Source organism: Zea mays, chromosome 10, assembly GCF_902167145.1.
Source record: "Zea mays cultivar B73 chromosome 10, Zm-B73-REFERENCE-NAM-5.0, whole genome shotgun sequence".
Classification (NCBI taxonomy): Eukaryota; Viridiplantae; Streptophyta; class Magnoliopsida; order Poales; family Poaceae; genus Zea; species Zea mays.
Window position 1 is genome coordinate 66,140,090 of NC_050105.1, and position 16,237 is coordinate 66,156,326.

Consider the following 16,237-nt stretch of genomic DNA (forward strand, 5'->3'; position numbering starts at 1 on the left):
GAGTCCTTCATTGTCGGAGTCGGAAGAGGAGCAGTCCGAGTCCCACTCCTTGCCTAGATGTGCCTCGCCCTTTGCCTTCTTATAGTTCTTCTTCTTCTCCCTCTTGTTCCCTTGATCCTGATCACTATCATTGTCGGGACAGTTAGCAATAAAATGACCAAGCTTACCACATTTGAAGCATGAGCGCTTCCCCTTTGTCTTGGTCTTGCTTGGCTGCCCTTTGCGGCCTTTTAGCGCCGTCTTGAATCTCTTGATGATGAGAGCCATCTCTTCATCATTAAGTCCGGCCGCCTCAATTTGTGCTACCTTGCTAGGTAGCGCCTCCTTGCTTCGTGTTGCCTTGAGAGCAAGAGGTTGAGGCTCATTGATTGGACCGTTTAGAGCGTCGTCGACGTATCTCGCCTCCTTGATCATCATCCGCCCGCTTACGAATTTTCCGAGTACCTCCTCGGGCGTCATCGTCGTGTACCTGGGATTCTCACGAATGTTGTTTACGAGATGAGGATCAAGAACGGTAAAGGACCTTAGCATTAGGCGGACGACGTCGTGGTCCGTCCATCGCGTGCTTCCATAGCTCCTTATTTTGTTGATAAGGGTCTTGAGCCGGTTGTAAGTTTGGGTTGGCTCCTCTCCCCTTATCATTGTGAATCGTCCAAGCTCGCCCTCCACCAACTCCATTTTAGTGAGCATGGTGATGTCGTTCCCCTCGTGAGAGATCTTGAGGGTGTCCCATATCTGCTTGGCATTGTCCAAGCCGCTCACTTTATTGTACTCTTCCCTGCACAAAGATGCTAATAGAACAGTAGTAGCTTGTGCATTTCTATGAATTTGTTCATTTATAAGCATAGGGCTATCCGAGCTATCAAATTTCATTCCATTCTCTACAATCTCCCATATGCTTGGATGGAGAGAGAATAAGTGACTACGCATTTTGTGACTCCAAAATCTGTAGTCCTCCCCATCGAAGTGTGGAGGTTTGCCAAGAGGAATGGAAAGCAAATGCGAATTCGAACTATGTGGAATACGAGAATAATCAAATGAAAAGTTCGAATTGACCGTTTTCCTGTAGTCGTTGTCGTCGTCCTTTTGGGAAGAAGTAGACTCATCGCTATCGTCGTAGTAGACGATCTCCTTGATGCGCCTTGTCTTCTTTTTCTTCCCATCTTTGCGCTTGTGGCCCGAGCCCGAGTCAGTAGGCTTGTCATCCTTCGGCTCGTTGACGAAGGACTCCTTCTCTTTGTCGTTGATCACGATCCCCTTCCCCTTAGGATCCATCTCTTCGGGCGATTAGTCCCTTCTTGAAGAGAGCGGCTCCGATACCAATTGAGAGCACCTAGAGGGGGGTGAATAGGTGATCCTGTGAAAACTTAAACTTATAGCCACAAAAACTTGTTAAGTGTTAGCACGATAATGGCCAAGTGGCTAGAGAGGAGTCACAACAAAACACAATACCACAAGAGATCAATCACAGAGATGACACAGTGGTTTATCCCGTGGTTCGGCCAAGACCAACGCTTGCCTACTCCACGTTGTGGCGTCCCAACGGACGAGGGTTGCAATCAACCCCTCTCAAGTGGTCCAAAGACCCACTTGAATACCACGGTGTTTTGCTTGCTTTTTCTCAATCCCGTTTGCAAGGAATCTCCACAACTTGGAGCCTCTCGCCCTTACAATTGAAGTTCACAAAGAAACACAGAGCAAGGGGGAATGAGCAACGCACACAAGACTTCAAAAGATCAGAGCAACAACACGCACACAAGTTGCAACAAGAGCTCGCAACACAACTCAAAGAGTTCACAACTCCACAAGAGCTCTATATGCTATCACAATGAAACGAATGTGCAAGATCGATGTCTTGGTGCTTAGGAATGTTGTAGGAATGCTTGGTGTGCTCCTCCATGCGCCTAGGGGTCCCTTTTATAGCCCCAAGGCAGCTAGGAGCCGTTGAGAGCAATCCAGGAAGGCTAATCTTGCCTTCTGTCATCGGGCGCACCGGACAGTCCGGTGCACACCAGACAGTGTCCGGTGCCCGATTTCCTTCCTTAAACAGCGCAGTCGACCGTTGCAGATCTGGAGCCGTTGGCGCACCGGACATGTCCGGTGCACACCGGACAGTCCGGTGCCCCCTTCCGACCGTTGGCTCGGCCACGTGTCCTGCGCAGATCGCGCGGCCGACCGTTGGCCCGGCCGACCGTTGGCTCACCGGACAGTCCGGTGCACACCGGACAGTCCGGTGAATTTTAGCCGTACGCCGTCGGCGAAATCCCGAGAGCGGCCAGTTCGCCCGAGGCAGCCTGGCGCACCGGACACTGTCCGGTGCACCACCGGACAGTCCGGTGCCCCAGACCGAAACAGCCTCCTGGCTGTACACAGCCAACTCTCCTCTTTTCCTCTTCTTCCTGTTTCTGATACTTAGACAAGTATATTAGTACACAAAACCAATGTACTAAGACTTAGAAACATACCTTTGCTCTTGATTTGCACTTTGTTCATCCATGGGCATAGATTCACATTTAAGCACTTGTGTTGGCACTCAATCACCAAAATACTTAGAAATGGCCCAAGGGCACATTTCCCTTTCAGGGCTCGAGCGGTTTCTCAAGTGCCTCTCCGTAAGGACCTGTTCTATGGATGACCGCCCGGGAAAATAGTGCAACCATGAGGGTGGAATGGGGTGCCCTTAGCTGAATAATTAGAGGATCCGGGGTGTAGTTCACTTAGCCGTCGTGCCGTCAATGGGGCTCGGTGTATGCGGCTCGCTCTGCCAAGTTTGGGTTCGCCCCTTGGGGAGGAGTGCGGTGCATTTAGGAAACCTAACGGGTGGCTACAGCCCTGGGGAATCTTTGTAAAGGCTACGTAGTGAAACCCTGCCTATTCACCTTGGTAGTGTTTAAGGGTTTGATCGGCCCGAGGCAAGAGGGAATCATGGCTTGTGGGTAAACTGCACAACCTCTGCAGAGTGTTTGAAAACTGATATATCAGTCGTGCTCGCGGTTATGAGCGGCCAAGGAAGCTCCAGTGATTAGTGGTACTTGATCAGAGACATTATGGTACAGGTGGCTATGAGATCGATGGCTTTGGCTATGACTATGGTGCTGGTAGGTGGTACTCTTTTCGTTTGGAAAGGAGTACGTTTGGGTTAATAACGTGGGTTAAATCTAAAACTTGGCTTTCTCTACTAGAAATAATAAACTGACCAACTAAAAGCAACTGCTTGACTTATCCCCACATAAAGCTAGTCCACTACAGCCAAACAGGATACTTGCTGAGTATGTTGATGTGTACTCACCCTTGCTCTACACACCAAACCCCCCCATCCCCAGGTCGTCAGCATTGCAACCACTGCTCAGGCGAAGATGAAGCTGTGGAAGGAGACTTCCAGGAGTTCCAAGACTACGACGAGTTCTAGGCGTGGGTTAGCGGCAACCCCCAGTCGGCTGCCTGTGAAGGCCGCGGTTATCTACGTTTCATTTTCGCACTTTGATTTATTGTAAGAACTATATGGACGTCTCAGACGTATGATGTAATCGACTATTATTTCCCCTTTTAATACTATTTTGAGCACTGTGTGATGATGTCCATGTTATGTAACTGCTGTGTACGTGAATAACTGATCCTGGCACGTACATGGTTCGCATTCGGTTTGCCTTCTAAAACCGGGTGTGACATAAGTGGTATCAAAGCCGTGCTGACTGTAGGACCGCTAACCTAGAGTAGAATGGTCGTTCTAAGGATTATAGACCTATGTCCCTGCCTTGACTTTGATATCCCTTCAAAAGTTGGTCATACCGACCAAACCTATGTTCTACTATATATTATACCTTGCTGAAAATCATGTTTTATTCTAATCCTTCATTTACTTATGATTCATTATTTGCTGGTCATATTAATTCTGTTCTCACCCTTTTGCTTGCGATGTCTTTTGTAGATGGCTCGACTTAGAAGTCCGTCATCCCCTTCTTACCCTCCCGCCTTGCTGAGCGTCCGCTTCGCCGTCCCGTGGCCGGACAGTCCAGCCACTTGGAGAGACTGCACCACCGCCTGCATGAGGAGCAGGAACGTCGACGACAGGAGCAGCAGGGCTCTTCTTTCTCGCTCCAACAGGAGATAGAGTCTGTGAGGAGCTGCTCCCCTGTGCTTCCTCTGGAGGCGCCCCCTGCACCACCACTGGGCGCCCCAGCTTCTGGAGTAGCTGCTGGAGGAGACCCAGACGACGGAGGTGGCGACGACAGCTCGAGCCACAACACCGACTTCCCTGCTGACCATGAGCCGGAAGGATGGGTTGCTCGACCCATCACTCGCGACGCTGCTCGCGGGTGTCACTTCCACGATGCGCTCGACACCCTGCTACGTCGGGCACTTAACCGGCGTACTTGGTCCATCGAGTATCGCTGTGTGGTCTACCAGCATAGTCGCGGGGTCTACCCAGACCGCTGGGAGGCAACCTGCTTGGTGCGCCGTCCGGAGAACAGTCTCCAGGGTGCGGAGGCCTGCTCAGAGCACTATTCTATCTCTGAACGGGACTCAGCTGAGGCAGCCATGCAAGATGCTGCACGGCGTGCGCTTTCGCACTACTGCTCGGTTTTCGGTGGGGTAGCTGACGGTCTTGACCTGAAGTATTACCCCCGCCGTCCATCTGGCAGCACAGGAGGCGTGATTGTCTCACCTGTTGGTGAGGGCAATCCTAGGTTGAGCAGCACAGTCAACCTAGCCGCCGTGCTAAACACGGAGCTGGACCATGCATTAGACGAGCTGAGTAGGGCTCGTGCTGAGATCGCCCTGCTGCGGGCTGAGCGCGCGGAGTGTCGTCACCTGGACGATGGTTCCCCCGCTCCCGTCGGGACTCAGCACCCGTACCGCTCACCTCGGCGTGGACGCCAGCCTTATGGCAATCCCGACTGCAAGACCAAGATAAATCTAGAACCATAGATCGTTAGAGTTGGATCTTGTAATTAATACGAAATATATACATAGAAGCTACAGTCTTAGCGTTAGTCTCGCTTTTAGTTAGTCTTAGTTAGACAGGGTAGTTTGCTATATCCTGTGCATTTATGTTTGTCATGATGAACTATGTTTGGTTTGGATCTTTGTAATGACTGTCACCAGAGTGTGGGTATCCCCTGCATTCTGGTTTACCTATTATGTTAATGGAGTTAGTTATATAGTTGGGAAACCTTTTTATTCCACTTTCCTCTTTATCTGAGAAGTTGTGTGGTCTGTGTTGGAGATCAGTGAAGATGCTCATCTGTTCAGTGCTGTTGAAGAATTCTATACTCTTTTCTTATGCTGCAAGACTTGCCAGATCAGTTCTGATGTGTGGTTGCATTCTGCAGATGTCAGAGAACAGGCGCAGAGGAGGAAGGCGTGCTCAGCAGGAGCGAGCCGCTCAACAGGAGGAGGTGCCCCAGCAGCACCTGCCACCCCCGCCCCCGATGTCGATCGAGCAGATGTTTCTGATGCAGACTCAGGCAGTTCAAGCCATCGGTCAGACTTTGGCCGCCATTCAGCAGCAGCAACAACAGCAGCAGGCCCCACCTCAGCCTCAGATGCCTCAGATGCCTAGAGACAAGCGTGCTGAATTCATGAGAGGTCATCCACCAACGTTCGCTCATTCTTCTGACCCCATGGATGCTGAAGACTGGCTGCGCACTGTGGAGCGGGAGTTGCATACCGCTTAGTGCGATGACAGGGAGAAAGTCCTGTACGGTCCCCGTCTGTTGAGAGGAGCAGCCCAGTCATGGTGGGAGTCTTACCTCGCCACCCATGCCCACCCTGACGCCATCACCTGGGAAGAGTTTAGAGGTAGCTTTCGTCAGTACCATGTTCCTGCAGGTCTGATGACAGTGAAGAAGGAGGAGTTCCTGGCCCTCAAGCAAGGGCCATTGTCTGTTAGTGAGTACCGAGACAGGTTTCTGCAATTGTCTCGCTATGCTCCTGAAGATGTCAACACTGACGCCAAGCGACAGTACCGTTTCCTGAGAGGCTTGGTTGACCCTCTTCAGTATCAGCTGATGAATCACACCTTCCCGACATTCCAGCACCTGATTGACAGAGCAATCATGACAGAGAAGAAGCGTAAGGAGATGGAGGATCGTAAGCGCAAGATCAGTGGACCCCAGCCTGGAAGCAGCAATCGTCCTCGTTTCTCAGGCAATCAACCTCAGCAGTTCAGGCAGAACCAGCGTCCACCTCAGCAGCATCAGCAGTTCCAAAGGCAGTATCCTCAGCACCAGTACCAGAACCGTCAGAGTAATCAGTCAGGAGGTCAGTTTCAGAGGCAGAATCAGCAAGCACCTCGTCTTCCTGCCCCAGCAGCCCAGCAGAGCAATCAGGCAGCACCAGCTCAGGTTGGAAACAGGGCATGTTTCCACTGTGGAGAGCAAGGCCACTGGGTGATGCAATGTCCGAAGAAGGCAGCCCAGCAGCAGTCAGGCCCCAATGCCCCAGCGAAGCAGAATGTGCCTCAGTCTGGAGCAGGCAATCGCTCTCAGCCGCGCTATAATCATGGAAGGCTGAACCACTTGGAGGCTGAAGCAGTTCAGGAGACCCCCGGCATGATAGTAGGTATGTTCCCAGTCGACTCCCATATTGCATAAGTGTTATTTGATACTGGAGCAACGCATTCTTTCATTACTGCATCATGGGTAGAAGCACATAATCTTCCAATTACTACCATGTCAACCCCCATTCAAATTGACTCAGCCGGTGGTAGAATTCGAGCCGATAGCATTTGTTTGAATATAAGTGTGGAAATAAGGGGGATAGCGTTTCCCGCCAACCTTATAGTAATGGGTACTCAGGGAATAGATGTCATCCTAGGGATGAATTGGCTAGATAAGTATCAGACAGTTATCAGTTGTGATAAAAGGACCATCAAGTTGGTGTCCCCACTAGGAGAGGAAGTGGTGACCGAGTTAGTCCCGCCTGAGCTAAAGAAAGGAAGTTGTTATCAGATAGCTGTCGATAGCAGTGAAGCAGACCCAATCGAGAGTATCAAGGTTGTGTCCGAGTTCCCGGATGTGTTTCCAAAGGATTTACCGGGTATGCCACCCGAGCGGAAAGTTGAGTTTGCCATAGAGCTTCTTCCTGGAACCGCCCCTATCTTCAAGAGAGCTTACAGAATATCTGGACCAGAGTTGGTTGAGCTTAAGAAGCAGATTGATGAGCTGTCAGAGAAAGGTTACATCCGGCCAAGCACCTCGCCTTGGGCCGCCCCTGTCCTATTTGTGGAGAAGAAAGATAGCACCAAAAGGATGTGTATCGATTATCGAGCTTTGAATGAGGTCACGATCAAGAACAAGTATCCCTTGCCCAGAAGAGAAGATCTGTTCGACCAACTGAGAGGAGCCAGTGTGTTCTCCAAGATTGATCTGAGGTCAGGTTATCATCAGCTCAGGATCCGACCTTCGGATATTCCGAAGACAACATTCATTACCAAGTATGGGTTGTATGAGTTCACAGTGATGTCTTTTGGTTTGACCAATGCACCAGCGTTCTTCATGAACTTGATGAACAGTGTATTCATGGATTATCTCGATAAGTTTGTGGTGGTATTCATTGATGATATTCTGATTTATTCTCAAAGCGAAGAAGAGCATGCAGATCATTTGAAGATGGTATTGCAGAGATTGCGAGAGCACCAGTTGTATGCAAAGTTGAGCAAGTGTGAATTCTGGATCAATGAAGTCCTGTTCTTGGGTCACATAATCAACAAAGAAGGATTGGCTGTGGATCCGAAGAAAGTGGCAGACATTCTGAACTGGAAAGCGCCAACAGATGCTAGAGGAATCAAGAGCTTCATTGGAATGGCCGGATACTATCGGCGATTCATTGAAGGGTTTTCGAAGATTGCGAAACCAATGACAGTGTTGCTAGGCAACAAGGTTGAGTTCAAGTGGACCCAGAAATGTCAAGAGGCCTTTGAAGCGCTGAAAGAGAAGTTGACTACAGCGCCTGTCCTAGTCTTTCCTGATGTGCACAAGCCCTTCTCGGTGTATTGCGATGCTTGTTACACAGGTTTGGGATGGTGTTGATGCAAGAGGGAAGAGTTGTGGCTTACTCGTCCCGACAGCTGAAGGTTCATGAGAAGAACTACCCAATCCATGATCTAGAGTTGGCAGCGGTGGTTCACGCACTGAAGACATGGAGGCACTACCTGTATGGACAGAAATGCGATGTTTACACAGACCACAAGAGTCTGAAGTACATATTCACTCAGTCAGAGTTGAACATGAGGCAGCGAAGATGGTAAGAGTTGATCAAAGATTATGAGTTGGAGATTCATTACCATCCAGGCAAAGCAAACGTAGTGGCAGATGCTTTGAGCAGAAAGAGTCAAGTCAATCTGATGGCCAAGTACCCTGAGCTCTTTGCTAGCCAACCCTGAATCTCGAGGGCGAGATTCTTTTAAGGGGGATAGGTTTGTAACGCCCTGAATTTGGGGGTAGAATTTTTTCTTCTTTTCTCTCACCAAATTCAGGCGTTACTCTTTTCTTTTCTCGTTCTCTCGCTAAACCCTAACCTTTTCCAAAGTTATAGCGGGTTTTGGCTTTAGACCTCGTGTAAAGCAAAACCTTAAAACACTTTATTTTGAGTGATGCACCATGCCGAACCATGCATACTTTTTGATTGATTAAAAATGTGAATGCTTTCGTCTAGAGAAAATTAGAAATTAAAAAAGGGAAAAAGCCTTTTCTTCTTTTCTTTCTTTTTCTTCCCTCTCTCTCCCCCCTTCCCTATTCGGCCCAGCCGCCCCCCCCTTCGGCCGGCCCAGCTGGCGGCCCAGCCGCGCTCCCCCTCCCTCCCCCACTTTGGGCCCAACCGGCCCAGCCGCCCCCCACCCCTTTTCTTTTTTTCCAAAAATCCTCCCGCGGGCCCCGCCCGTCATCTCTCTCTCTCTCTCCCTCCCCTGCCCTAACCACCGCCGCCGCCCTCCCCTGCTCGCCCGAGCCGCCGCCGCCACCCCTCCCCGACCGCCGGTGAGGCTCCCCCCTCCCCCCTCCTCCCCTCCCTCTCCTTCCTCCCTCTCCTCCCTCCGGCGCCCTCCCCTCACCCGCGCCGCCCGGCTCGGCCCCCGGCCCGGCCGCTCGCGCCCCCGCGCCGCCCGGCTCGGTGACCCCGCCCGGCCCGGCCACCGGCCCGGCCGCTCGCGCCCCCGCGCCGCCCGGCTCGGTGACCCCGCCCGGCCCGGCCACCCCGCGCCGCCCGCCCGGCCGCGCCCTGCCCTCCCCCCGGCGTCCCGCCCGGCCGCGCCCCGCCCTTCCCCGCGCCCGGCGAGCTCGGCCGCCCGCGCCCCCGGCGTCCCGCCCGGCCGCGTCCCGCCCCGACCCCGCCCGGCTCGGCCCCCGGCTCGGCCGTCCCGGCGAGCTCGGCCCGGCCGTCCCGGCGAGCTCGGCCCGGCCCCGGCCACCCCGCGCCGCCCGCGCCCGGCTGCGCTCGCGCCCGCTCCGGCGAGCCGCGCCCGCGCCGGCCCCGCCTCACGCCCGGCCGCGCCCTCGTCCGGCGAGCCCGCTCCGCCCGCCCGCTCGGCCGGCTCCCTGGCCGCCCCAGCGACCCACGCCGCCCCGCCCGCTCGGCCACGCGCGCCCGGCCCTGGCTCGGCGAGCCCCGCTCGCCCGCGCGCGCCCGCCCCCGGCTCGGCCGCCCCCCCCGGTTCAACCGCCCCCGTGCCCCGGCTCGGCCGCCCGTCCTCGCGCTCGGCCTCGTCCGGCCGTATCTTCGCTCGCCCGCGCTCGCTTTCCCCGGCGTGCTTGCCCGTTCGCCCCGCCGTGCCTTGCTCGCGTCGTGCCGACCCTCGGCGTGGCCTCGAGCTCGGCCCAGCGTGCCTTCGGCGCGTGGCCTCGAGCTCGGCCAGCGCACGGCCCCGACGCGTGCGCGACTCGTTCGCAGCACGTTAAGTGTGGCTTTGCGCGTGCGCGTGTTCGCGCAGCGTTCCGGCGTAGCTCGTCGTGCCCGCGACACGATCGTCTACCCCCCCGTCTCCTATATGCGCTAATCACGTTGTTTATATTAATAAGGTAGGAGTCTCAATTTGGGAATTGGTTACGTTAGTTAATTTGTATAGTCAATCGTCTATCTTATTCAATGTTAATCTAATAAAAGTGATCGCGTTTACATTAGTGCATGTAGCTAATCCTTTTGTTAGAACCAACTGGAACTAGAGCGCGTGACGTCTAGTCATTCGTTTACCCGTAGTGCCCTCGAGCATAAGCCTTAACCCCTGCGGGACCTTCCCTCGTTTCTTTCTAACCAAGGTAAATCCATTATCGTATGTGGTATTCTATGCATATTTGCTTTACTTGTTCTCTTGTATGGTGTACTGTTGGTTTCCTAATTTCAATGGATGGATGTATGTATGTTTGCACCCGCTTAGAGAACGATCCGGTTGAAGAGCCCGAGGAACTCGCAGGAGAAGCCCCTGAGCAGCAGTCGGTTGGTGGAGGCAAGTGTCCTTTGACCTATCTCTGTCCTATTCATTGTTTAATTCACCCCCCGCATTACACATTTATACTTAAGGATTGACTAGCTTTTGTTATCCATGTCCTTGTTTACCTATCTGGGTTGGATTATTATTGTTTAGCTTTATGCTATTGCTCAACTCTAATCAATGAACATGATGAGATTATCTATGATACGTTGTTTTCCCTTCTCTTATTATGATGTTATACTTGTGGTCATCAAGGGGGCTCGAGCGGTTTCTCGAGTGCCTCTCCGTAAGGACCTGTTCTATGGATGACCGCCCGGGAAAACAGTGCAACCATGAGGGTGGAATGGGGTGCCCTTAGCTGAATAATTAGAGGATCCGGGGTGTAGTTCACTTAGCCGTCGTGCCGTCAATGGGGCTCGGTGTATGCGGCTCGCTCTGCCAAGTTTGGGTTCGCCCCTTGGGGAGGAGTGCGGTGCATTTAGGAAACCTAACGGGTGGCTACAGCCCTGGGGAATCTTTGTAAAGGCTACGTAGTGAAACCCTGCCTATTCACCTTGGTAGTGTTTAAGGGTTTGATCGGCCCGAGGCAAGAGGGAATCACGGCTTGTGGGTAAAGTGCACAACCTCTGCAGAGTGTTTGAAAACTGATATATCAGCCGTGCTCGCGGTTATGAGCGGCCAAGGGAGCTCCAGTGATTAGTGGTACTTGATCAGAGACATTATGGTACAGGTGGCTATGAGATCGATGGCTTTGGCTATGACTATGGTGCTGGTAGGTGGTACTCTTTCCGTTTGGAAAGGAGTACGTTTGGGTTAATAACGTGGGTTAAATCTAAAACTTGGCTTTCTCTACTAGAAATAATAAACTGACCAACTAAAAGCAACTGCTTGACTTATCCCCACATAAAGCTAGTCCACTACAGCCAAACATGATACTTGCTGAGTATGTTGATGTGTACTCACCTTTGCTCTACACACCAAACCCCCCATCCCCAGGTCGTCAGCATTGCAACCACTGCTCAGGCGAAGATGAAGCTGTGGAAGGAGACTTCCAGGAGTTCCAAGACTACGACGAGTTCTAGACGTGAGTTAGCGGCAACCCCCAGTCGGCTGCCTGTGAAGGCCGCGGTTATCTACGTTTCGTTTTCGCACTTTGATTTATTGTAAGAACTATATGGACGTCTCAGACGTATGATGTAATCGACTATTATTTCCCCTTTTAATACTATTTTGAGCACTGTGTGATGATGTCCATGTTATGTAACTGCTGTGTACGTGAATAACTGATCCTGGCACGTACATGATTCGCATTCGATTTGCCTTCTAAAACCGGGTGTGACAGTGGAGGCCGCCAGGGGAGCAGGCCACGCGTTTGTGGAGACGCAGTTGAACTAGCTATTTAAAGGCACAAACGAACTTGAGTTAACCATTTAAATGCACAAACGAGCCCGAGTTGAACTAGCTAGAGGCTGTGAGGCTAGTAATTTTGTTCGAGACGTACAAGGTTTAATCTAGTATAGACTATTGTTAGACTGTCTCCACCAGCTATCATATCATATATCTTTTTATCTTTATTTTAAATTTTACTCTGTAAATATTGTTATTTATAGTACAAATCTCTTTTTTTACACGATCGGTAAGACTTATATTGAAGCTAGGATACTATTGGGAGGACATATCCTGTGCAATCACTCATTTTGGTGCAAGCGTGCAATAAAACTATCCAGAGCATCCAATCTAGATCCAACGGTTTCATATGGAAGGGGTTAAAAGTAAAATAGGTACTATGTTTTAGGTGGAAGGGGTTAAATATAAAATAACAGTCATCATTAGATCTAGATCGGATACACTAGATCGCTTGATTGCATGCTTGCACCGGATAAGTGATTGCATAGGATATTTTCCCTACTATTGGGTCAAAACCGCTTAAATTAAAGAAAAAACTGTGCTTGCACACAATACTAGTTGTTCGTTCCCACCGCAAGCAAAGCATTTTCAGCCGCCCCACCGCAGCAGCAGAGAAGAGGCCGCCGCCGCCGCGACCAAGAGCCGATGGATCCGAAGATGACAGAGGTGACCCAGATGTTCGCCCGCTTCAAGGCGGCCTACACCCGCAACGACCTCGACGCCTGCGTCACCCTCCTCTCACAGCTCAAGGTGCGATAGCCGGCTTCGCTAGATCTATCTCGCCCTCCGTTCACTTCCCGATGTTTAAGTTTATCCGGGAGATTCCGCGGCTATTGTTTATGTGTTTGGGGGTGTGATTTCAGACTGACGGCATGGAATATGCAACTTTACCTGTCTCTCGATGGTTATAAGGGATACCTCTTATTTTGGAAATAAAATTTGGCTTCTCCTGATCCGGAGACGCCGGCTTGATAGGTTTCGCCGTGTTTGGGCTGCTTTAGATGTGGTTTTTAGGGTTTGTTTCGTGGATGTCATCCGCGCCGGAGTAGTTTGCACTCTGAAGCGGTTTACAGGGGAAAAGGACAGAGTTTAGCAGGCTTTCCTGAAAATTGTCATGTCCCCTTCCCGTGCCTCCTTTACTTAGATCCGAGCGTGTACAGATCTGCACTGGAGCAACTTCAGGTTTAGTTATATTTGTAGAGAAAACCTTGATTTTTGCTGGTCCATTGAGTTGTCAGTATGGTTTTATGGGAGAAACTCCTGAGAAGTGAGAACTCAACGAATTACTTTTGATTTTTCTAGTTATTTACATGTGAAACACATTATTTTTGCAGGTCCATCTCACCAAATTCCCCAGCCTTCCGCCCTCATTTGAGCAGACACCTAAAGCCGTGGAGGAGCTCAAACTTGCAAGTAAGATGGCCTTGGGCCTCATGGTTTTTTATTAGTTGATGCCATAGCGACCCCCTAAGTGCTCTAGTATATGCAAAATTGGGTTCTTGATTATTCGTATTGCTAACATGGATAATGATGAGCACCATAATGGATATCATATTCAATGCAAAAAATTTGATGCTTTATTTCATCTCTGTTCATCCATGCAGACGAGCAATAAGTTGTTATGTTTTCTTCTTTATAACTAAGCTATCTAGTGTTTTAGTAATAGAAAAGATCAAGAGGCCCATGAACTATTATGCAGTACTTGTACTTAGCCTTCAACGGAGCAAGTTTTGAACTCAACCCAAAACATTTCAGGGGACATTTATGAGCATGCTGTTGTTTTGAGTGTGAAACTTGAGGACCAAGATGCATTTGAACGTGATTTCTGTCAGCTAAAGCCTTATTACATGGATACATGGTTAGTTTTTTGTCACCCAATTTGTCGATTTTATTTGCCTTTATTACTTTGATTTCTAATTTCTTTAGACTGAATCCATGTGATGTTTTGAGTAATAAAAGTTTAAAGCTGATTGTGAAAGGCATATTTTCCTTATACATAAGTAATATTAGTATTTGTTGTGCCTGCATTTGTAAATTGAGATACTGAACTAGTGGAACCAAAGACTTATTTGAGTTGTTTATCTAGTCTAAAGTCCTGTTTGGAAGAAACCTAGTTTTTAAGAATCCAGTTTTTATGTCTAGTTTTTAAAAACTGGTTTATGGTGTTTGGAACCATATCAGTTTTCATAAACTGGTTTTAGTTAGGGAACGCTAGCTTCTTGTTTTTTAAGAAACTGAGAATCCAGTTTCTATAAACTGTATGTTTGGAACCACCCTAGTTTTCATAAACCAGTTTCTTTAAAAACTAGGTGCTTCCAAACAGGCCCTAAGCGACAAGGAAACCCGATACCCGACATTTCAGTCAGATCCATCAGACTATCAAGTAGTTTTAACTATTATTTGAGTGAGCGTTTATTAGTTTTTTGTTGCAATGAAGTTGCTAAAACGAATTCAAACTGGACTTGCTAAAACAAGTTCAAACTGGACTTGCTAAAACGAGTTTAAACTGGAAATTGTGTGTAGTCTTGCCTTTCTGGGACCCGAAACATATCCATAAGTAACTATGAATAGGATCAAAACATTACCTCCAGGGTATTTTTTTTCAGGAGCATGCCAGAATTGTATTATGCTAAACAATGTAAATTTGATACCAAATGGTATTTATTTATGCAGTGGCATAATTCCCCCCTCACCAGAGGAGTACCCAATTTTGGGACTCAATCTTCTGAGGCTGTTGGTTCAGAATAGAATTGCTGAGTTCCATACTGAGCTGGAGCTTTTACCTGTCAAGGCACTTGAGCACCCTTGCATCAAGCATGCTGTAGAGCTTGAGCAATCCTTCATGGAGGGTGCCTACAACCGAGTGTTAAGCGCTCGGCAAGCTGTGCCACATGAGACCTATGTTTACTTCATGGACCTTCTCGCCAAGACAGTTAGGTGAGTGGGATTCTGTTACTCCTGTTTATTTGATTGTTTGATTTTATCTCATTGTGTTTTCCTGCTCTCACAGAGATGAGATCGCTGGGTGCAGCGAAAAGGGGTATGATTCCCTATCTGTAAGTGATGCAAAACAAATGCTTATGTTCAGTTCTGACCAAGATCTGCACGAGTACATCACAGAGGTAGCTTTAGTCTTTTAAACCCCCCTCCTTTTTCTGAGTGTATTTCTATGTGAAATCATATGATAGTTACTGTAAAGTATAATATTGTGAACATGGTTAACAGGAGCACCCGGAATGGGAGCTTAAGAACGGTGCCGTCTTCTTCCAGAAGGCAAAGGAGTCACAGCCCTACAAGGAGATCCCATCCTTGCAGCTCATCAACCAGACGCTCAGCTATGCGAGGGAGCTGGAGCGTATTGTATGATTTAATTTCACAGTAATCCCTGGTTGATGTTTATTTCTGTGGTCACTTGGCATGGCATGTACTGTCCTTTACATTTGAGATCAGCTCTGATCGCAGCTCATGTCAGCTCTGATCAATCTCTGAAGGGCTTGATCTCTGCGGCATTGTTTCACCACATTAACTGCATTGCTTGAAAGATGCCTGTCATCCATTGCTGCTGTTAACTTTTGATGGGCTTAATATTGAATTATTACATCGAAATTGCACTGATTGTCTTTTTTTATTTAAAAAAAGACAAATTATGTTGACAAGATTAGTCATACTGGAAAACAGAGATTGCTCATTCAAGTATGCTTGAGCGAAACATGAGCATACATCTGTGCTTAACTGAAGGGAAGTCTTATTTTGGTTTGGTGTTGTGGTTAAAAACACAATTTTACCGGTTTATGTTCTGCAAAGAGGAAGTTTACTAATGAGACGATGAACGGGATCAAAGTCATGCAGATCCATTTAAGAAAATGTCATGGTCACCGTCCTTTCATGTGCCGAGTAACTGACAATAAATTGACTGTCTCGTCTGAAAATATCATTTCTGAATTACTGGTGTAAATAAAATAGATCTTATGGTCTAATAAATTTGGATTTTGCTGTCTGATAAATAATATTGTAATTTAAACTAATATTGTTTGTCGATATATAAGGTTGATACAATCTAAACTATGGTAAAATGATACTGGACAACGTGTTAGCCATAGAAAGTATGGTTATGAAAGTGATTCTGGTTCCACAGTTTAGGCTTGGGTACCTATGGCGATTCTGTAAAGAACTGTAACAACTGCACGGAAAAGAACTATAACAAGCAACACAATTTAGGTGAAATTTTTCTTTCTCTTCTCTATATCTCTTTTCTCTCTAACAGTGTCCTTTATATGTCGTCCTCTATATCTAAATAACTATATTAGAGATATATTTTATCTATATCTAAATACCTATATTAGAGACATATTTTATTTTTATTTTTTATACATACGTATTTATCATACTTTCAAATTTATTACA

At 48.8% G+C, this 16,237-nt stretch overlaps 1 protein-coding gene across 1 annotated transcript; it reads left to right on the forward strand.

The window, feature by feature from the left end:
* Positions 1-12,344: 12,344 nt before the first annotated feature.
* LOC100282470 (26S proteasome non-ATPase regulatory subunit 8) lies at positions 12,345-15,726 on the forward strand. The gene is made up of 6 exons (NM_001155379.2): positions 12,345-12,583; positions 13,168-13,246; positions 13,589-13,691; positions 14,507-14,770; positions 14,844-14,955; positions 15,059-15,726. The coding sequence occupies exons 1-6, from the start codon at positions 12,479-12,481 to the stop codon at positions 15,197-15,199; spliced, it is 804 nt and encodes a 267-aa protein (NP_001148851.1). The 5' UTR covers positions 12,345-12,478; the 3' UTR covers positions 15,200-15,726.
* The last annotated feature ends 511 nt before the right edge of the window (positions 15,727-16,237 follow it).